Source organism: Carassius carassius, chromosome 29, assembly GCF_963082965.1.
Source record: "Carassius carassius chromosome 29, fCarCar2.1, whole genome shotgun sequence".
Classification (NCBI taxonomy): Eukaryota; Metazoa; Chordata; class Actinopteri; order Cypriniformes; family Cyprinidae; genus Carassius; species Carassius carassius.
Genome location: NC_081783.1, coordinates 12,205,910 through 12,230,083, shown reverse-complemented (window position 1 = coordinate 12,230,083; position 24,174 = coordinate 12,205,910). Strand labels below are relative to the sequence as shown.

Genomic DNA, 24,174 nt, shown 5'->3' with positions numbered 1-24,174 from the left:
GCCACTGTATACGTTCACTTAAAACATAACCGACTGTGTTTACGAAAATACTTGAAGAGACAATTATTTTGAAATAATTGTGTGTGTATTTGTTCATTCAGAAGTTACGATACCCAAAAGATGAATTAATTCTTTGTACGCGCATTGTCTGAAATGCTGCTCACAGCGCGTGCTTTGAACGAGTGCGCCCAAGCTTCGAACGCGCGCAAATTGTTTAAAAAAGTTGAATCAGCAAGATTTAGAAACAAGTGAAAACGATCAACTACGATAACATTTCACCCCTCCAAGCGAGTGAACAACGCGAATTTTAAATCGCTATTCACGATAGCCCGTCGGGAAGAGCAGTGATACATTTTGGAGCCCGACTGCAAAACACAATAGCCCCTGGACGTCGGGCTAGCGATTTTGCGAGCCCTGCACCTCAGATCTATCCAGTTTGTGAACCACTGGTTTCCACAATGTTTTCGTTAAACAAAATAAATGATTATTTTAAAAGATTTACTCAAGAGAATAATCTGTTCACGAATCGCATCATGAACTTATATTACCGCATATTCATGCATCTGTTAACTGAATGCAAAGTGTGAGTTCTAGGAGAATGTTTGTCTCGTGATGAACATGTATCGCTCACTAGAAGTCGCTAAATGAACAGCTGCAGCACGCAGGTTATTTTTTTTTTTTTTTTTTTTCAATGGAGGATCAGTTGCCCTATCGGTTAAAATCCCCAAACAGTATACTTAAATATCAAATAAATAAATTACATCAAAACAGGGGCGTTTGCGTTTTGATGTGGTGGGCTGCTGTGGGCCAGAAAGTCCAGGGCCACTTTTTGGTCCAAGTCCGCCCCTGGATTATATTAAGCAGAACTCAAACTGCAAGGCTTAATGTGGGATGTTTTCCATTTAAATTGAAAGTAATTTGATCTACACACCAAAAAAATGTTTTGCTGCTAGCTCAATCTATGTTGATAAATGTAACAATAGTCCTCAACATTTGAAATTTATGGTAGCAATATGAAGTGTTATTGACAAAATATAATTAACTATAAGAGATTTGTTTGAATTAATAAAGTTAAAAAATAATTTTTACCTTGAATAGGTTATCAGATGCTTTCCTCCTGTTTTATTTTTTTTATTTTTTTTTTAATTCATGTGTGTGATTAAATACATTCACGCTGATTAACATTAAAGGGATAGTTAACCCAAAAATGAAACACACCGTCAACATTTACTTAGCGTCAGGTTTTTCCAAGTGGGTTGTCAGTCACTTTTCTCAGATTCTTATGCATCTATCTATGTCTCTGGCCATACTCAGAGAGTAAAGACAACATAACAAGTAAAAACAATAAAACATAACAGAGCAAGACATGCAGCCAACACACCACCAGGCACCATCTTGTTCCAGTTGTTCTTTGTGTATCTATTTTTTTCTCTTTTATTTTTTGTTAAAGGAACATGTTCACAGTTTTTACCTTATTTTTGTCACTCCTTTTCTTTTTTTATTATACTTTTTTTAGAGGACTCAAATTAAATGTTTACTCTTCTTTTAATTATAATGGTTTGGCTTGTCTATTGCCTTTTCTTGAGATTGGATACATTTTGGGGGTTTAACAGTGTTGACAAGATGTTTTTTTCTTTACAGGAGTATAGTTCATTGAACTACTTGGATATAGTACTGGATGCATTTTTGACTCTTAATGAGACTCAGCAGAATATTGGGATGCAGCCATCCAATATTAAGATTAAGTGTCCTGTAGATTAGCACTCATTTATACCATTTTTTATTTGTGCAATGTTTAGATGAAACTAACTGGAATAATATTTTTTTGACTAATATAGGTGAAGCTAACGGTTTTCCGTAAAAGAAAGCCTGCTTTGCTCAGTCGAGTCCCATGGTGGGTCATTCTACTCAGCATATTGACTGCACTGTTTTTACTGGGTCTTCTCTTCTACCTGTTAAAGAAGGTAATGTGACACTCATCATCTCGAACCTAATTTCGTTTACCAGAAAGATTAAATAATATAGTTACATTGTAGCTAGAAAGGCTGAGTGTAGTTGCATGTGTTTGCAAACACATTTTTCATTTGAAAAATTCATTTTTATTGAATTGTATTGTTTTTCTGCTCCTCAGTTTGAATGCTTAAATTGTGGAATGTGTGCTAAAGAAAAGGTATACTAAGAATCAGGACAGGAACCAGAGTTGTGTCCTCTCAGGAAGATGGACAAAGCAGTTTTCTAATTCTGTGGAGATTTTATTTTTTCTTGCACAAGTCAAAATAATTTTTTTCTTCTTCTTTCTTTTTTGTGAGTTTTTTTATGTTGAGTGTAAATACAATTTTGAGAATCAATAACTAAACAATCTACAAACAAAAAGTTTTAAACGTATCTAAGGACATATGATGCTACTCTGCTTACATCACATCTGATTAACATGGTCATCTTACATTGTTAATCATACATTTGAGTCTTTAATGCAGTGAACGAACAAATTACATTTACATAGTAATGTGCACTGTCTGTAATGTTAGTGGTAGAGTACAATTTCCTTTCGTGATGGGATGTATTTGACTGGAATGTCTCGAGTGTCACGGAGAAGGAGGCGGAGGTGTGCGCAGGAACATCTTGAGGGCAGGTGTAAAGATGAGGATGGTGCCGAGCACAGAGACTGTGAGGAAGGTCCAGAGAAAAATCCTGTCCAACACCTGAGCCACAAACTTCCAGTCCTGAACTACCTGGAAGAAAGAAGGAAGGTTCATTATCATTATCATAACTGTCATGACTGGCATCTTCATCATCATATAATAGTCAACACCAAAATCGTCATTAGTGCTAATAAACATAATTTTTATTACTTTCTTCATTCTTAACATCAAGAGTATGCTAGAGCAACTTTATTACTGCAAAACATCATTAAATATATAGTAAATAAAAATTATTTATTTTTAAAATAGTGACATTTTATTTATTCCTGTGATGGCAACATTTAATTTTTCAACAGCCAGTACTCCAGTCTTTAATGTCACGTGATCCTTAATAAATCATTCTCATATGATGATTTGCTTCTCAATAAATATTTCTTATTGATATCATTGCTGAAAATAGTTATGCTGCCTAATAATGTTTATTAAAACTATTAAACTTTTTATAACGGTGAGATCAAAAGTGCAGCATTTATTTAGTAAACACTTTTCTTAGTTCAAGTTAATGCATCATTTCTAAAATAAATTATTTTAAACGACCTTAAACTTTAGTGTTTGTCTAAAAATAGTTTTAATAGTTAATTTTTTTATTTATAAATGCAGCCATTCACTAGAAACTTCCCTTTACCTTCATCTCAAGACATCTTCAAGTCCTTACCTCCCTAATAAAATGCTCCTTCTTAATGTGGCGTGAGATGTAGTGAACCGAGTTGGTAGCCTGCTCCAGCAGATTAATCAGAGCTTGACCTTCTCCTTCAGGGCCAGGTGGCCCTTTCTTGTTCCTGGGCTTAAGGTCAGGGCTGTGAGGCTCCAGCTCTGGGTAATGATAGCGGTCTGTGTTTCCCCTCATGCAGAGCAAATGAGGTAGCCGCTGGAGAAACAGCGAACGCACCCACGGAGACATGGGATGGTAAGTAGCTGAAGAGCGGTGGTGGACGTTGATCACAAAAATGGTCACAATGATGGAGAGAGTGACAAAAATCATGATAAAAAGCAGGTACTCTCCAATCAGCGGGATAACCTTGGAAGAAGAAGGGATGATCTCCTCGATGACGAGAAGGAACACAGTGAGGGACACCAGGACGGAGGTGGAGAGAGAGACTTTTTCCCCTTCATCAGAGGGCAGGTAGAAGACCAGCACTGTTAGGAAGGACAAGCCCAGGCAGGGAATAATGAGGAAGAGTGTGTAGAAGAGAGGAAGACGTTTCAAGATGAACGAGTACGTGATGTAGGGGTAGGAGAGGTGGCTGTCTTGCCGACTGCCTTTGACCCCAGTGGCGCTGAGAATCTCCCACTCGCCGTTATCAAAGAAGTCGCTTCGGTCCACCTGCTGGTTGATGAGGACTAGTTTGACCATGTTTCCATCATATGTCCAAGAGCCAAACTTCATAGAGCAGTTCTGCCGATCGAATGGGAAAAAGGTCACGTCCATGGTGCAGGCGGATTTGTAGCTGGCAGGAGGCGTCCATGTGATCATGCCGTTGTACCGCACAATGGCTTTGGTCATAAGTGAGCCTTCAAAACGTCCATCAGCACTAAAAATGGTCAAGAAAGCATATATTAATATCTTGATATTCCAAAAGAAGTCATACTTGATACAACTGATATCCACACCAATGGCACAAACTTACTTCTCATATAAAACAATGTCTGGGAGCCAGATGCTCTCTGACGGGACTCTTATAGAGGTGATGCCACCGTAATTCTCAGGGTTCCATCGCAGTTTATAATCCAGCCATTCCTTAAGAAAAATAATAATTGTGAGCCTGGTACACAAAAGCAATCAACAGCCAAAAAATATTGTATCGAAATTATCGATTTTTCTTTTATGCCAAAAATCATTAGGATATTGAGTAAAGATCATGTTCCATGAAGATATTTTTTACATTTCCTACCATAAATATAAAAAAACCTAATTTTTGATTAGTAATATGCATTGCTAAGAATTCATTTGGATAACTTCAAAGGTGATTTTCTTAGTATTTCGACTTTTTTGGACCCTCATATTGCAGAATTTCAAATAGTTGTATCTCGGCCAAATGTTGTCCGATCCTAACAAACCATACATCAATGGAAAGCTTTCAGATGATGTATAAATCTCAATTTCGAAAAATTGACACTTAAGACTGGTTTTGTGCTCCAGAGTCACAATTTTGAATTAATTATAAAGAAAAAAGATAATTACAAAAGATACAATTATAGTTTTTATTCATATTGTATTTTTCATTTTAATTTTACATTTAGTCATTTAGCAAAAGCTTTTATCCAAAGCGACTAATAAATGAAGACAATAGAAGAGATCAAAACTAACAGAAGAGCAATAGTCTCAGCCTATCGCAGTACACATAGCAAGGTTTATTATATATATATATATATATATATATATATATATATATATATATATATATATATGTATGTATGTATGTATGTATATACACATAACAAAAAGAAATCAAGTAGATAGAATAGAAAAATAATAAAGCCAGTGTTAGAGGCTTTAAAAAATAAAAAAACAAGCCATTAGAAGGTAGGTAGGTTGTTATTATTTTTATACTACCTGATAATACACTTAACTAATTTAGATGTTATTGTATCCATTTTTCCCCTAGACAATTCCCAGACCATTTTTACAGTGATGCTTATGGTTACATACCTGCCATAGCCACACATTAGTGGTCATGAGTTGGTTTTTCTCATCCTAAATTCATAAACAGAGAAGAAAGAAAGATAATGTAATAAGCAACTGAGATGTGTGTGTGTGTGTGAGAGAGAGGGAGAGAGAGAGAGAGAGAGAGAGAGAGAGAGATGTGATTAACTCAGATGAGATAATTAATCAATTCTAAAGTCTGCTGTAAAACAGAATAAGCAGCATAAAGAACCAAACTGGGTAAAGACTTTTCATCAAACAGGTTTATATTATTACCAATTTGTCTTGAGATTATGAGATATTTGAGGAAGAGCCGTGCTGAGAGGGGTGATTCAGCCCACATAATAATAGCTGTCCTTATTTATTTTCCATAGCCCTCAAAATCATTGGCTATATCTTTTGATAAACGTCCAGCATAACCACTTTTAAACCCATCTAATACTCTGAATTACGAGGCTCTTGGGCACCTGTGCCTTTAGGTAGGTTTTAAATCAATAATATCAAATAGGCACATCTGAGCCCTTATCAAGTAAATCACATTACAATGTAGCAACAGTAAGTTGACGTCATCATAGTTTGACTTTTATCATTGAGAGGAACAACAAATACTTGATGGTGCACTTATTAGTTTGGGTGTTTATTGCTTTTTTTTAAGCATGAATAAAATGCTTTATAATGCTGATGGATTTCATGCAGAATTTTAAATCTTACATTGAAACAAGTTTTACCAAGAAAACACATAATGTACTCATTCAGGCTCAAAGCAGCTTAGATCACTACTGCGTTGAATGTTAGTGTGTTTTTGTCTATTTGCTGAATTGAATACCTGCAGCATTTGCTTACCAAATACATTTTCATAAAAAATGCTGAATTACTATGTTTACTTTGAATAATTTAATCACAGAGGGAAATAGTACACCAGTGGATTTTTGTGTGCACGTACTGTTAAAGATTCTACAGCTCTCTGGATCTCTGCTCTTTTAATAATTCAGCCTCCTATCACACAAGTCTTCTGAACAACAAAACCCTTTCAAAGAAAAAGTAAGGCAGAATAAATCCAGGAGATGGGGGAAAAATATAGATGTGAACTGCAGTAAGGCAATATTTCCTATATATAGACTAAAGAAGCAGATGCCCCTAACATATGCCCAATATACAGAAATAAACTGGCTTCAAATGTCAATGGTTTTCAAAACCATGGACAGCTCCATCTGTTGTGTTTTCAGCACCATGGACAGAGACCAACCAAGGACTGTCAAAGCTAAGCTTCCAAATTAAGTTTAAAAATTTTGATTCTGTATTTTAGTCTTACCACATCCACTAGCTGAGATATCTTCAATCCAAAGCGGACCTTCACAGAGTGGTTTGCATGCTGAACCGGCCTGACCCAGCGCTGGTACCCCTGAAACAACTCCCTAAGAAGAGCATCTTCTCTTTCTGCCAGGGATACAAACTCTCTAGCTGTTAAAACACACATATCATTATCATAATCTTATTACATCATTGATGTAACTTCTCACAGCTTAAAACCATTGTTTATGTAACCTATATATCTGAAATAACAGTGTTTGTGCTTTAATTACCTACAAAATGGCTGTGATTTATAAAAGTGAGTCATATGAATAGAGTACACTAAGTGTAATGACATACAGACAAGGACAGACAGAAACCAGACACTCCATAGACATGACAGTCAGCAGAAGTCCGCTCTATACGCCCTTCACTAATTGTTTACTGACCTCAACTGAGGACAAGTGCACTCAACTAAACAACGAACAAATTACATTTTGAGGTGAAATTTAAGTAAATAAAAAATAAATAATCATGATAAGATTTCTTATAACTCGCAGAGTGTTATTGCTGACACAACGATTCAAAACTTTGTTCAACGACTCATTATGTCATTATTGCAAACTGCGGTACGCAAGGAAGGAGCGCAAATCATTCTGATAACACAATTATACATTACATATTGATTGCAAATAATAGCCTAAATGTTTTTCAACTCTTTAAATGCATTATGCTTACAGTAGTCCATAACTCAAAAACAAAAAATGTTGACAAACAAACATTGAAATAACTTTACAGGGCAGAAAGAGACAGTGATTGTTTTGTACTTACCAGGCGTGATGGCGATGATGTTGGTAAACAGGGTAAAAAGACCAATGACTGTCAGCGTCATTTTGGGAGAAAGTTTTATATTGCGTAAAACCAACTAAAATAAATAAAAAACTTTTCGTAACAAGCGATAAAAGTTTGTGGTTGGTATTTGTTGTGAATACTAGACCATAGTAAAGCAGGGGATGTGAGTAGATCACTCCTAGCTGCAATCTATCCATGCGCGCGCGCGCTCGAGTCCCGCGCGTGCGTGTCAGTTTAAAGGGACAGATGAATGCATCGCTTCAGGAAATAGATCAACATACTCAGAAAATGCTGCACAGTGTAATTGTAATTGTCACTCTTTGGCCAAGGTGGCCAACAGCACAGTTCCTCACAGTTCAAGTGAACGTGAGAAAACGGCATAAAGTAAAAAGAAGAAAATAAAATCCATAAGATTGTAAAAAGTTAGTGATGACATAGCTCAGTTGGTAAAATAAAGTATATATATATATATAGAGAGAGAGAGAGAGAGAGAGAGAGAGAGAGAGACATGTTAATATATTAAATAATAATACACCTTTAAATACTCTATGTATCTCAAATGATATTTGTATGTTATGTAAATCACAGGATGTACATTTATAGCTGTCAACTCATTTTCCATCACTCAAACTACAAAACAGATTTTCAGGAAGTATTGTATATTGTATACAAGTATACAGCAAGTACTGTTTGAATGTTTTTTGTACAGCTTTGGCCAGTTTTGTGCGTTTATTTTTATTTTTTTCTTTCCTTTTTTGGCTATATAAAGGTGAAATCCAACTTAGTCTTGGTAACAATATGCACTGGTCTATAATGTGTTTGTCTACAATCTCACAGACGTACTAAAATAAAAACAGCTGAATCTCTTGTGTAAGCACTCACATTGAGTCCAAGCAACAGCTCGGGCAAACATATCTCCTCAGCGTTCATGGCTACTGTCTGAGCTCAGATGATTTTCTGCTCCAGTTGGAACCAGCTGTGGCCTCCGAGAGGGTCTGTGTCACTTTTCCCTCATGCCATTGCATGTGATTCTCAATTATTCGAACATGAGATTAAACTTCACATAAAAACATGGTCAAATGTCTAATATACATCAGAACTCTGTCATAATGCATTGATAGAATCAGAAAAATGCATTGCAGTAGTTAAAAGTTGTGAAGTATGCGCTGGTATTATTGCATTTGGCATTATGATTTAATGGTTGCTGACTCACTTCTTTGCTTAGCTTACTTCATCTACACTGCAGATGCATGTTAGCATGAATCTGCACACAGACTGCCATCTTCAAAAGAGAGCAAAAACATACTGAAAAATAACTTAAATATTCATACACTCCTTTAAATAATGCATCTCAGCCTCCATTTGCACACTCCCCTGACTGCACTGTCGCCACCTGTTAAATCAGCAGAGCCACAGTCATGATGAGTTAACATTGAAAATCACTAAAAATATCTCTAAGAGTCCTCAGAAATTAACAAATCAAAAATACAGTCCTAAACGCCAGCAAGTAGAATTGGTCATTATCGTGATAATAAAAAAGGGGAAAAGACCCCCTTCTGCACAGCAGATGCATGCTTTGATTTTATTTACCAGTGTAGTGTTACAAGCAGTCATGTGGAAAAAAATACTGTTTCAACAGATACTATTTTCTAAAATTATTTTAGAGTTTTAATTACCCAGTTTTTAAAATAACAGTTCACCCAAAAATGAATATTTGCTAAAGATCTATTCACCCTCAGGCCATCCTAGAAGTCATCTCAACTGAATCGGGAGAGAAATATGCAGATTCATAAGCCGCATAAAGCTTTTATCTGTAACCATATATTAGCATTAAAATGTACGTAAATGAAAGTGCAAAAGTGACAAAAATTGTATGGTTTCAATTTATTATTTTCTTAATACATCACATAACCATCATAATAAAATAACTTTATGATAATAATTATATATGAAGGACTCATCAATCATTCAAACGACAGCACGTTCAAAAATCTGTCTGTAAAGGTCAATCAAAATGCTGCTGCGAGTTGCTATTCACGTAATGTTTAAACCAATGTAAGTATAATAAGGGGGGAAATTATGTGAAAATGTGTATTAAAGAACAGTGCATGCAGATGCGTGTAGAGTATGTTAAGGTGTAAGTCCAGTAAAAAGCTTATTATTTGACTTAAAATAAATACCCACATTGCTACTGAGCTAGGATTGACGTTTTTCAAAACACAGTACATATTGTAGTCCTTAAACACATTACAGGTCTATGATGAGGTTCTCTGATGTAAACAAGTGTTTTTATGTAGAAGTGTGCAGATTTTAATGAGTTCTGCACACAAGCATTTGGAAATTTCAGAAAATCTGAATATGTTTAAGAAAAACACTTAGTTTAGACAAATCAAGTCAAGGGGAGAGTTGGTTTAGAGCCACTTTGGGATTTTGAGCTTCATTTTCTATGAGTGGTTAAAGAATGTTGAGGCCTCCAGGGCTAAATGTTGTGGTTGAATGACAGCTCTGAAGGGTTTTTTGAGTTCGGGTCAGTGTTAGGGCAGCTAAATATTCAGTGTGTGTCCAGTATTGTGCTCAACGGCATCTAAGAATTTTGTGACATTGTGCATTGAATGGCACACAGAGCTTAACACTTTATGAAACGTGTCAGGTTTGAAGTCCATTGTTAGGCTTTCTGCTAAGATATTTATTGAAATTAGAAGGATGTCATGTCAAGTTTGTGATAAGACTAGGTTGTGCACTGAAAATAAACAGCCATATGGGTTGGGTTTTAGCTGGTCTGACTTTATGTGATCTACAAATCATCCGAGGCTGGTGTGTTATAGCTCTTGAAGAGCGGCTGCATAAAGAGACCGATGGTTCCTGTAACACACACTAAAACAAAGATCCACAGAAACAGACGGTCGATCACCATAGCCACATATTTCCAGTCCTCGATAATCTGTGAGAAAGAGAGAATATGCAGATTTATCTGAATTTATGTTTGACATATCTGCACATACTTTTTTTTTCTCAAAATGCAATTAATCCATTGAATCAATATGAAAGATGTTTTTCATATTGAAACTGATGACAATACACAGCATAGTAAATTGATCCACATATGACAGACTCTCAACTTGGTCAATACTAATCTTACATACAGGCACTGAACTAAAAATACATCCATCAGTCATCATTTCCAAAATGAAATGGGTCAACGGGTCATCTTGTTAATGCTATAAATTAATTACAGCAATAAAAGAAAACTTCATTATGAACAAGAACCTGAACAACAACATAACATTAGACCACAGAAATTCCAAAATGACATTTCCCTTACATTCAACTTCCAAAAGTGCATTCATCTTTGCCATGTTACATTAATTCAGTTGACTAGTGCTATGTGCTGTATTAACAAAGACATAAATGGCATTAATAAAAACACTAACACTGACAAGCTACGCAATATGGCGTTCATAATCGAATGTGATTCATCTAATGAACACGATATAGCACTGATCTACGGCTCTGTGTATTAAATGCATCTGAATAATTTCCATCTGAAAGCACGTGATGGTTTACCAGTACTATTAATCACAGAATCGGCTTTACTGACGAGATGCGGATGACAATAAAATGCAATTTATCGTGCAGCCCTTGTTTGTTGATCAGAAAGTACAAAGTAGATTAGTAAAACTAAGATGCAGAGTGTATTCAAAACGCTGCCATTACTGTCTAGAGTCTGTGGAATGGTGTGCTGTGATTGGTTGTTACAGTTTACAGTGTGTGGAATGGTGCGCTGTGATTGGTTGGGCGGATATATCGCATTCTGCAAAAAAGGGAGACTGGCATTTGTCACCGTTTGGAAAAAAGGGAGAAAACATGAATAACTCTACAAATATGGCATTTTAAGTTAAATTAAAAATTTACTTTTCAATACTGACCAGAAACAATTCTGATTTGGGCAGGAACTCAAATTGTTTTTAAATGGTATTTATTGAGTTTTGGAAACTCTATCATATATATAAAAACTCTATCATATATATAAAACTATGTGTTATTTAAACAATTCTATATATATATATATATATTTTGCTGTAGTGTGTCAGTAGTAAATATCAGTTTACATTTCCAAACATTATTTTTGCCATTAAATGTAATAATCCAGTGAGATTTTTGTTTGCACAAGGAGTCTGACAACAGCCAGTGCTCCACACAGAGATCTGATCTCATCATCATCCAGTCTGTCTGGAATAACATGAAGAAACAGAACAAACTGAGACAGACTAAATCCAGAAGAACTGTGGCAATGTCTAAAAGACACTTCAAGAAACCTACTTGCAAAGCTACCTGAAAAACAATGAGCAAGTGCACCTAGGGCAAAAGCTTTATTAAACACAGTGTGGTCACACCAAATGTTGATTTAATTTAGTTAAGTTAATAAAAGTTAATTAATAAAATCTATTTATGGCTTTATTTTTGACGGGATTCTCACTTTACAGCCTTTTTACACAAGTGCCTAGATCTTTGCACAGTACTGTAGCTTTGCAGGTTTCTTGAAGCGTTTTGGAGACATTGCCACAGTTCTTCTGGATTTAGTCTGTCTCAGTTTGTTATGTCTCAGTTCTGTCTCAGTTTGACTGCTTGTGCAAACAAAAATCTCACTGGATTAATACATTTAATGGCAAAAAAATAGTGTTTGGAAATGTAAACTGATATTTCCTACTGACACACTACAGCAAACATGGAAATAACTTACTTAAAACCACTTTTTGCACAGTACTGTATATATATATAATCTAATTGTTCAATGGACCTATCTAAATTAGTTTGAGATATATATATTTAGATAGGTCCATTGAACAATTAGATCTTTTACATTTATTTAAGTGAAACTCAACACTCACCCCTTCATCATCATCCTCATTCTTCAACTTGTCAGCGATATATCGTACCCCCTTCACAGCCTCGTCCATGTCTGCAGAGCACTTTATCGCCATTCGCTTACGAACTTCTGTGCTTTCCTGCAACTCGCCACGTCTCCAACCAATATGCTTGGCATCTTCATTGACAAAGAAGGTGGAATCAGTCTCATCTGCCTCACTTTTTCCTGGGAGATCAGACGAAGAGCACTGCTGGTGCTTCCTGTGAAATTTCTCACGTTTGCTGGACTCTCCCGGTCGTCGCATGAATAGGAAACCAGGCAATCGGAACAGGAAGTAGTATTTGACCCACTTGGGCATAGTGTGTGTGCTTGGGGAACGATGGTGCACGTTTAGCACACACACACTTGTAACAATTGAAAAAGTCACCAAGACCATGGCAAACATCAAGTACTTTCCAATGAGGGGCACAGCGAGTGAGGTTGGTGGTACAATTTTGGAAATAAGTAAGAGGAACACAGTTAAGGCCAGAAGAACAGAGATACACAAAGTCATCTTCTCCCCACAGTCTGACGGGAGGTAAAAAACTAAGATGGCCAGTGAAGTGATGAGAATACATGGGATGATTAAGTTAATGGTGTAGAACAGCGGTTTTCGTCTAATGATAAAATCATACGTTATATCCAAATATGTGTCATCATCTGGATCTTCGTTTTTGCGACCAGGCAAGGACACAATATCCCATTCGCCACTTGGCTTGAAGTCATCTCGGCTGGCAAAGTCTGACAGCAAGATGAGGTCGATTTCTGTGTGGTCATAAGTCCATGAGCGGAACTTGAGTGTGCAGTTTTGCTGGTCAAAGGGGAAGTCCCGGACCTCAATTTTACAGGCACTTTTATAAATGGCTGGTGGTAGCCAGGCAACCTCACCGTTATTTGACACGACCGCATTGGAGTAGAAAGACACTTCATATGTCCCATCAGCACTAAAAATGACAAACACGTTGTTTTAAATTTGTTGGTTTAGATTTGTTGGTTTAAATCTAAAATACAAAGTATCCTTTTTTTTTTTGCTTGTGTGCATGATAAAGTTGTTAAAGCTGATACTCGTATCCTGAGTGCCAGCTCATCATCATGCAAAAAAACGCTGTCATTCTAATCTCAGTCTCAGTTCCTGAGATTAACGCAGTAACTCTGTCCTTGGTAAAGGTGAAACACTGTCCAAATCCTGCATTGATGCAGCATTATAAAAACATTACAAAATAAGTCTCCTGCTGCAACCTGTATTTTTTTTATAAGGATTCAACTTTTGAATAAATAAAACCTCTTATGAATTATCTAAAGGGATAGCTCAGCAAAAAATTTAAATCATTTACCCTAATTTAGTTCCAAACCTCTATTACTTTTTCTTCTACAACACACATAAAGATATTTTGAATCTTATGGTAATGCAATGAAAGACACTGAGATCCAGTGTGGTTCTTGGCCCCACAGATTTTCAGTGTATCAGCAAAAACAGCTGCAACATTCTCAAAAATATTATTTTTTGTTTTCTACAACACAAAAAAAGACAGAGAGTCAGGTTTGGAACAACATGAGTGTGAATAAAAGACAACTAAAAACAGCTGAAAAATTTCTCACTTGTTGTACAGAACAATGTCAGGCAGCCATATATGCTGGGAGGGAAGACGAACTTTCCTGATCCCTTCATACTCCTCTGGATCCCACATCAACCGGTAATCATTCCATACCTGCAAAAGACACATCGTTTAGAAAGACATTTATTGTTTGTTTATTTAAATTACAACCCGAACACAAAAGTTCCACTTCTCTTACCTGAGAGAGCCAACAGTTTGTGGTCATGATCTGCTCTCTCTCATTCTGAAAAACAAACATAAACATGTTATAAACTCTGAATTAATCAAATGTGCCATGTGTGGAAGCTCTTCATGTTTCAGCTACCCACCACACTGATGAGCTGGGCAAGGGACACTTGGATTGCAATGGTGACCTGCTGGCTCTTGTTGACCGCCGGACGGATCAGCTTGTTGTATCGGTCAGGGGAGAGTAAGTAGTTAACTAAACGTTCCTCTACCTCTGCACACCATACAGCTGAAAAACAAAGGTTAAAATTTTTAAGAAAAGGTTTTGAATTGAATGGAAGAAATGGTTTACTTAGGTTTTATCAGCCTGTCTGTCGTGGTAAAGAAGGAGCTGAGCTGCAAAACGAAGCTCTCCATTTACCGGTCGATCTACGTTCCTACTCTCACCTATGGTCATGAGCTGTGGGTCATGACAGAAAGGACAAGATCCTGGATACAGGCGGCCGAAACGAGATTTCTCCGTAGGGTGGCTGGGCTCTCCCTTAGAGATAGGGTGATGAGCTCGGCCACTCGGGAAGAGCTCAGAGTAGAGTCGCTACTCCTCCACATTAAGAGGAGCCAGCTGAGGTGGCTCGGGCATCTGTTCCGGATGCCTCCTGGACACCTTCCAGGCACGTCCCACCGGGAGGAGGCCCCGGGGAAGACCAAGGACACGCTGGAGGGACTATGTTTCGGGGGCTGACCTGTGAACGCCTCGGTATGCCCCCGGAAGAGCTGGAGGAAGTGTCTAGGGAAAGGGAAGTCTGGGCATCTCTGCTTAGACTGCTGCCCCCGCGACCCGGCCCCGGATAAGCAGAAGAAGATGGATAGATGGATATTTTAAATAAATTTTAACCATTGTGCTTTGCTAAAAAAAAAATAATGATAATAAAAAAAAAGTATGATTATGCTATATTATCACTAAATCTCATTCAAGCATCTGTCCACTTGTTTTCTTTCAATTAGCAAAGGTCTGAATTTCTTTTGGGAACTGACAGATTATAGACCTCATTCTATTGCAAAATTTATACATTGAACTGAGTTTATACAACTCTTTTTATTTGTAAAAAAAAAAAAAAACAACTTATTTGCTGATAATTTTGCCAATATTTAGTACAAAACTAAGGTCATATAAATGATGCCTACAATCAATTAGTTCCGAAAATAAATATAAAGCCTGTGAAAATGTTAAAGAAAAGCAGCTCATAAATAGATTTCATAATGAGAAATTCATAGGCAATTTCTTGTAAGCCAATCTTCTTTGTGACTGTGAACACCACAAATGTAACGAGGTGGGGGGAAAATCCAGTTAAGAAACATTTGGGAAATTGTGTTACCCTGTGTGGAAAATCTTACTTCTAACAGCTTTTACATTAAAGGAAAATTTACCATTAGAATAGATTTTAGATTTATTTTACTAGATTTTCTACATATACTCATCATTGGCACATGCAACTAAAGGGTAATTTTGAACAAGCAGGCCAAAAAGTAAGTTTCAGAAAGAAGAAAAGAGAAAGCCCAAAACTCTACTGGTGTTCCTGTGCCAATGTCTCTAAGGGACAGCAAGTCAGGACAAATGACATCACTCTGTGGACAAGCAGTGCACTGTGGGGGACAATGAGTACAGAGACTACAAGATTAAATTTGACAGTAGAAGCACTGGGGCAGCAGTCAGCATTCAACATACAATCACCCAGCCTGTGCTCAGTGAGACATACTCCATCTGACTAACAGCTCAACAAGTAAAGCGGAAACGTGACAAATTAAATGAATGCCATGATAAGCCATTTTCAGGAGCCATGTGAGCAAACCAAGCAGAGCCTCTGAACCACTCCAAGAATTTCCCAAAGCTAAGAGTGAAAGTTTTCATACACAACCATTTTTTACCTGTGGTGATCTCTCATAAAGGTCCAATTTCATTATCCCTTCAAAAAAATTGATACATACATTATTATGAGTCCAGATAGTTACATAATGATGCCATTCATCTATAAATAAGATGCACCGAAGCAACAATCCTCATGACTCACGGACAGCATGCGGAGGGTCACAGAAGCCCTGTGCCACATCTCTCATTAAGACCCCAAGGGGACGATCATTCTTTAATGCCAAACATGAGTCAGCTGTTCATCCCATCACTGCCCCATCAGCACACATTCTCTTTATCACAAGCTCTCATATCACAGCATATATGAAAGCAGAGTCTGACAGTAATTATCATAATGAGGGTTTTGTGAGAAAAATGATATGACCAAAAATGAATACTATAAACTCAGCAGTAATCATGTTAGATTTCACTCCCAGTTGTTTCAGGTTACGCATTATGGGCAACATATTGGAACATCTTAAAAATCAGATGACTGGAGGACGTTTTGTTAGTACAAAAATAAAGTGTTTTGAAGGAAGTGTTTTTTTTGGGTTTGTTTACTTGCATATTAAAAATATATAACTACTGTATTACATAACTGTTATATAAAAATATATATGGCATATTAAGCCTATTAGTTCTTGATTTATGAGCAATTCTGTATGGAAGTATGTTTCTTGTGAAAGTGTCTTTCTGCCACAGACAATAAAAGTGACTTTTTAATCTCAGATTTCTTGTTCTCCATAAATAAAATAAATCTGTAATTCTAAAAAAAAAAACTCAGAAAAAAGATTTGTGAGATTAAAAGTCACAATTATCTTTTTTTATAATTTTTCATTCCGTGACAGAAAAAAAATAATTACATAAAGTAAAGCTTATGAGAAAGCAAGAATTTTGAGTTTAGATCTCTGAATTCTGACTTTCTTTTCAGAATCGCAAGAAACAAAAATCCAATATGAACTCAGAATTGCTGGAAAAATTAAACTTTTTTTTAATACCATGGCAGAAACAGGTTTCTGTATTTCCTGCTTTAGAGTAAAAAAAAAAAGTCACTGCAACTATTTATCTCCGAGTGTGATATATTTCTTGGAATTGTCAATACCAGTTTAGACTTCTCCCAGTTATGTCTCACAATGTGACTTTATAACTCGAAATTACAACTTTATACAGTATCTCAAAATGTAAGATTTTAAACATTTTATTTTAAACTTTATTTATTTATTCATTTTAAATTATTATTATATTTTATAGGTGGCTTCTATAATTATGAAATAATGAAAACTGTTCTCAACGCCAGTGTATTAAATCAGTCTACTAGTCTAGAAAAATCTAGACTTATATATATATATATATATATATATATATATCTCTTGAAAATCTTGCACTGTAATGTCAAATGTTTCTCCAAACTCTGTAGGATGGGAAACATCTTTGTGTTTTCGATGCACCAATGAACTGTCAATTATTGTACTTCCTTTCTTAGAGCAATTGCTTCCAACTGAGACTCCACTATAGTGACGATTACATTCGTTAGGCTAATTAATTAACACAGTTACCCAATATAATAATTATAATAAGAAAAAAATCAGTACAACAATGGTTTGAGATTATAACATCTTCAGCATAAACACATGATGATCTTGTTTAAAATGACTATATAGTATGGAGGTTCCTGTCTAGAGTGGTGACTAATATCTGTGGAATACCCTATGAAAATTTTTTTTTTACTAAACCCCCGACTTAATCAGACAAGCCCCATGTCCTGCTTCAGGGCTCTTCACCGAAACACACACACTCCTAAACAACCAAGGCAGAACAGGAGCTTGGAAAGAAACACACAACATCTCAAGATAATACAAAACAAAACACACACACTCACAATTGCATGCCTGAGCTTTTCCCCCCCGGTGCACTTTAACTCTGTGAATAATTCAGCTGCACTAAAATAAAACCTGCCTCATCACACAGACAGCAGCAGGAGACACACACCAACACAGACAAACACACACAGACCTAGTCTAACTCTCAGAATAATTTACTAGGGATACAAATAATAACATAGTATTCAATATTAGCACTCACACATAAACACTTCCCATTCGAAGTTGTTACGCTCTTTTTTTAACAGGGCGGTGCTTAACCAGTGTATCACTGTTTGAGTAGCATAAATATCCACCAACGACTAAATTATTAAAAGCTACTCCTTCTGCAGCCAAGCTCCACTGCATCAAACGACATACACACACACACATATATATATATATATATATATATATATATATATAAATATATGCACATATTTACTAGCTATGGCCCAACAGTTACACCTTGTGCCGCATTTCAGTATGTCAGAGAGTCAAATCCACTTCATGCTACCCTTAAAAGAGCGTGTTTTGGTCTTTCTCACAGCCTCGCTCAGATGCTTTCTTTCGGCTGAAGGCTTTTCCCCATTTCAGTTTGCATTAGTTTAAGAATTTGAGACTGTGTGGGGGTTTAATAAGTATATCACACTTTTTCTGGAATCCAAGAATGTTTCACAATTCCTACAGCGATTGAAACCCCATAATTACACACTGAGCAGATGCCTTATTCACTTATTCTCTGCAACATATTATACACAAAACCTGGTTCAGGTAGCCTAACTTCTGTTAATAGGGAGCATGTTTTTTCGAGCCTTTTTTTAGGTTTTAATGTGTTAATACTTTAAAACTACACTTAAAAATAATTAATATACCTATTCATCAAGAATGCATTTAATTTAAATTTAAATAAATGTTATTTTTCTTTTTTTTTTCATTACATTTACAAAGAATCTTGAAAAAATGTATCACAGTTTCCACATTGATAATAAAAAGAAATGCTTCTTGAGCACCAAATCAACTTATTAGAATGATTTCTGAAGGATCATATGACAAAGAAGACTGAAGTCATGGCTGTTGAAAATTCAGCTTTGCCATCAAAGGAATAAATTAAATTTTAAAATATAAAATTATTTTAAGCTGTAATAATATTTCACAACTTTTATTGTTTTTAATCAAAAGAATGCAGCTTTGGTGAGCATAATAAACCTCTTGCAAAAATCCCCACAAATCACCCCAAACTTTTGAACTGTTCTTGTCATTTTTTTTTCTAATAATGTCAAAAACGCTGTATTAGACATCTCAAGTTTTCTGCATCTTTATGATGAATTGCTGTATTCCTCATTTGTAAGTAGTTTCGGATAAAATTGTCAGCTGAATTAAAACTGTAAAATGTAGTGTACATATCTGATTGCTCATGTCATGACCTTGGTTAGCTCTGTGTAACTGACTCACTGCTTAATAAGTGGAAATACTTCAGCAATAAAATCATTAATGGAAGCAGTGATACTGGGATCAATACTGCTGATGGCAATCACAACAGTTGGAAATAGAGCCCAGTTCTTATCCATAGCTTATACAAGGGCTTACTTTACTTTTTGTTAGAATGCATGGTATAATAAAAGAGTAATTAATAGAGCTCACTTAAACCCTGCCTCTACACCACAAAAACTGTTTTTTTTTCTTTCTTTTTTTACTTCAGCCAGCCATAATAAATGTGTGCAACACTATATGCAACTGCATGGTTTGGTAATACATGGAAGCAATGAAATGACTCAATTGAGGCATTTAATAACAAAATATTTTACATGGAATTTTGTTCACAAACAAACTTTCCGCAAGAACTTCTGAGGTCTAGGTTTATTCTGTATATGTGTGTGTGCACATGTTCATGAATGTGTTTAAGAGACCCTCTCTGCAGCTCTGACTCACTGAGCAAAAGATCTAATCAGAGTTATGACAGAGTTAGCATAAGCATGCCTCAAGAACCAAAACACACACAGATATACACACACGCCTTAAAATGGACTGAAAAAGACACTATGATACTGAATTGCTCAAGTTAACTTTCACTACAGAGATCAAGAAAACACACGACCAAGCAACCTTGATGAAGGGTCTATTCTATATACCTATTCATTGTAAATTATCTAACAGCTAATTCATGTTCAGTGTGAGACTGATGATTTTAAGTAATAAAGTCATTCTCCATATTCAATGAAACACGATACACTCACAAAAAGACTCTCTGCTGTGTGAGCACTGAAGTGATACTTCATAGTTGGAAACAGATCTGTGAGTGAACTGAGCTGTGGGGCACAGAGAACGTGCTATTATGTGGACTGACCCAATTGAACCCCTTAATGCCACTTGTTACAGGTCCGAAGAGAGATGAGAACAATTAGTTTTCAACTATAAATAGGTTGTATTGATTTAATGGGCATCTTTTACATGTTGTAAATAATGTCATAGAGCTATTTAATGTTTTTTTTCACTCCTGAAAATGTATTTCTGTATAAAAAGTTCACAAAAGCAAGCACTACCTCTGATAATACAGTTGCAACCACCATATTTAGTACATATATTATATAGAAATAACTATTTATTAAATTAATTATTATAAATTCAATACAATTTCACATTTGTGATCAGTCAGTGTTAAATAACAGATTGATTTGCACTATAAGTATATTGATTCAATTAAATAAACAATCATTTAGAAATTCATATTTTCCCCATGCATAATTGTTTTCGATGGTGCCAATTTATCGTTTTCAGTTGTCTTATTTAACAACTGCGCAATTTGTGATTGACACGTTTTGACTGTCACTATTGTGACCAGACTTAAAACACACTTTCACTAACTTAAAAAAAAATATTAATAATAAAATTAAAAATAATAATAATTTTAAATTTACAAAAATAAGCATATTTAACACTTAAATGCATTAAACTAACAGAAGTTAAGATATGTTTTAATGCTAAAGCAATTGATCATTAAACACATCAATAGAAAAAAAGAGCTGCATGCTTACTCGCCACTGTGAGCGCAACAAACCAAAGTCCTGAAGCCATCGGAGCTGCCATCTCCTGTCGGAGCCCCTCTGTCTTTACAGATTCATTTTCCCCGCACACTTCACAACGACAGTCCCTGCGAGTGAGACAAACAGATTTGAGTACGCGACAACGAGGGATCCGGGATTCTTATGGGCTCAGATTGTGAAAAATTCTAGGGTGTCTTACGCCTGGAGAGTTGTTCGGTTCCTTTTCAGTGATAATCAGCCAGAAACACGAGCGTTATGATAAAAGGTCTTTGGGATTTTCTCTTCCTCACGCGAACTAACTCGCGCGCTCTCGGATGATGAGCTTATCTTGCGCGCGCAGCAGGCTTGAGCGCAATCAAGCCATCAACTTGTGTAAAAACAAGTCTTCTAACACACAAATACAGTTCACAGTCCACATGGCATATTATTAAAAATATTTCAACAATCCATTAGTCTTCCCCATACCCTGTCGAATGCCATCGATTTTAATTTAGTTTTAAATAAATACAGGTGTTGATGGCCCAGTGTGATAATATAAGTTAGGATAATCACTGGCTCAAGTGCACATGGTTAAAAGAACTGCAAATTGCCACTGTGTCTTGCGTGGGCAATTGGCTAGGTGTGCGTCACGGGGGAGGAGAGTTTGCTGGTTGTGTGTTCTGCACCATGGAGCATAAGGAACGGTGTTAATAAACATTTACATGAGTTGGTTTTTCATTTCTCATTATGGGAGACACTGAGAAGTTGTCAGAAGGGTTATATCTCATGAACTGTGTGTTTCTCTGTTGTTAGTTCAAAAATCCCTTAAACTGTAATACATGTTGTTGTCAAAAGTGATATTTTTTTAAAGTAAATAATGTCAACACCTTGAATCCACAACAGCATATTTAGACTAGAACCACCAATATGATAAATATAATAAAGATACAGTTTAACCAAAATGCATTTTCCATAAGTATTATGTTTGGGAAAGTTGGCACATGGGTTTTATAAGCTACTGGTCAAAACAATGGTTTAGTGTTACCTTGTACACTTCAGGTCAAAAGTATGGAATAACTATGATTTTGACTAAAGAAGCCTCTTTCCAAGGCTCACCTAAAGCTGCATTTATTTGATAAAAAATACAGTAAAATATTGTGAAATACCTTTTTCTATTTTAATATATTTAAAAATGTAATGTATTCCTGTGATGACAAAGCAAAATTTTCAGCAGCCATTACTCCAGACTTCAGTCACATGATTCTTCAGAAATCATTCTAATATGCTGATTTAGTGTTCAGGAAACATTTTATCATCATCAATGTCTGGAAACTGTGATATCTGTTTTCAGCATTGTTTCAGGATTTTTAAAAGAACAGCATTTATTGGAAACGATTTTTTGTTGAGTCTTTAATTTTGATCATTTTAATGCATGGCTGCAGAATAAAAGCTTTTAAATGGTAGTGTAATACAAAACGGTTCTTCAGCATTGATAATTAAAAAAAATAATTTATTGAACACCAAATCAGCATATATTAGTATAATTTCTGATGGATCAGTTCTTTTAAATTATAATAATATTTCAAATTATTATATGTTTGATCAAATAAATGCAGCTTTAGTGAGCATAAGAAACTTCTTACCAAAACATTTTAAAACTTTGACTATACTAGTGTATTTTTGTCATATAATGTTTTGGCCTTCACAACCGTTTTCCTTATTAATTGAGGCTGAAAAGCCTATACTAGGCTGTCTAGTAGCAAGTCATTATTGGGACAACATGCCCCAGCCCACAAATGTCAATGTGTCACAATAACAGTATACATTTTTTAGCCAATGATGGTGCAAATATTCCAAAAAACTGCAGCCAAGACATTAAGACTTCATCCATAGATGAGTATCAAGTTCAGAATGAGGAGAGCTCATTGAAGTTTACTGCAGTTTCTCAGCTGCTCACTTCAAAGGATAAATATATTGCTAGAAAAGCATTGTTTTCTTAATTAACTTTCAATGAACTTAATTAACCATGAAAACCCCAATCATGGACGCAAATTAATCTCTCACACCCTGTCACACACAAAATCTCATGAGAAAAGACACCACACAAAACGTCGCAAAGCAGTGGACCCTTGAGGCGAGGTACAAAACAGAGGCCTGACGTTATGTTCCTAGAACAGGACAAAACAGGACTCTCGTCTTTCCACAAACCCTGTGGACTGAATGCATGCCTGAGTGCGAGAAATCAAGAAAGCATGAGAGCAAGAAACAGAAAGGACAACAGTATGCAGTCAAAGGAGGCATTAAGGTCAGTGATTCTACAAAGTGGCTATGGATCTTTAAACTTTATAAGCCATTCATGCATACACAAACATTTTATACACAAGCACGCACATACGCGAGGTTCTCTTACTCAGCCATACCCAAATGTTACAGCCATTAGTGTTGGGTTAATGGCTGTTAATTTAGCCTGAGTGAAAGAGGAACACACATAATGTTACCTGATACAAACAAAAATAATGAAATAAACAAACAATTCACTATCGATTTCTGCACAAGCACAGTTACATGTTTATTCTAATATGCAGCCTTTTGAGGACACATCTGAAATCTCTTTTATGAGCCTGACAGTAACACTGTAGTATGTTAACAAACTGCAGTAACATTTTGATCAAATAATCTAATCAGAAAACCTCACCTTCTCAAAGCTGATGAATTGTTTTGCTTTATTCTGAGCACAATAAAGCATTTGTGGAGCAAATCTATACATGAATGTGTGAACATATAAACATACCTACATTCACCGCCATTTACGTATTGCTGTTTTCTGAATGTCTGCCATCCCTCTCATGCTCCCATTCCCCCAATAGGAGGTGTTTGGGGACAGAAGCAGACTGCAGTATAAAGATTTAAACGCTAACAGACATTAGATCACCATTCTGATGCCTTATGTTTACACATCAGAAGCACTCATCCATGGACTTTCAACATGTTCTCACACAGAACATGGCAGTTTACCTAACTCACATCCAAGATAAACCACTTTAATCTTCAGCATCTGGTCACTTCAGTCATCAGATCTCCAGAAGGTGAAAATTGCTTCATTCAATCTTTGCTTGGGCTGAACACACGAGCCAAATGCATCTGGCTGAGACAAATTAAATACAACAACTGACTGTTTTAAAAATGCCTTTACAAAAAAACATTCATAATA

At 35.9% G+C, this 24,174-nt stretch overlaps 2 protein-coding genes across 2 annotated transcripts; both read right to left on the bottom strand.

Annotated features, from left to right (window-relative positions):
- Positions 1 to 2,182: 2,182 nt before the first annotated feature.
- On the bottom strand, positions 2,183 to 7,684 carry LOC132109643 (neuronal acetylcholine receptor subunit non-alpha-2). The gene is made up of 6 exons (XM_059515899.1): positions 7,468 to 7,684; positions 6,659 to 6,807; positions 5,353 to 5,397; positions 4,331 to 4,440; positions 3,358 to 4,234; positions 2,183 to 2,732 (listed from the first exon to the last, which is right to left on the bottom strand). The coding sequence occupies exons 1-6, from the start codon at positions 7,526 to 7,528 to the stop codon at positions 2,586 to 2,588; spliced, it is 1,389 nt and encodes a 462-aa protein (XP_059371882.1). The 5' UTR covers positions 7,529 to 7,684; the 3' UTR covers positions 2,183 to 2,585.
- A 2,121-nt stretch (positions 7,685 to 9,805) lies between these two features.
- LOC132109642 (neuronal acetylcholine receptor subunit beta-2-like) lies at positions 9,806 to 21,539 on the bottom strand. Its single transcript, XM_059515898.1, has 7 exons — positions 21,184 to 21,539; positions 20,976 to 21,091; positions 14,319 to 14,464; positions 14,189 to 14,233; positions 13,994 to 14,103; positions 12,378 to 13,338; positions 9,806 to 10,429 (listed from the first exon to the last, which is right to left on the bottom strand). Exons 2-7 carry the CDS (start codon positions 21,025 to 21,027, stop codon positions 10,283 to 10,285), a joined length of 1,461 nt encoding a protein of 486 aa, XP_059371881.1. The 5' UTR covers positions 21,028 to 21,091; positions 21,184 to 21,539; the 3' UTR covers positions 9,806 to 10,282.
- Between the last annotated feature and the right edge of the window lie 2,635 nt (positions 21,540 to 24,174).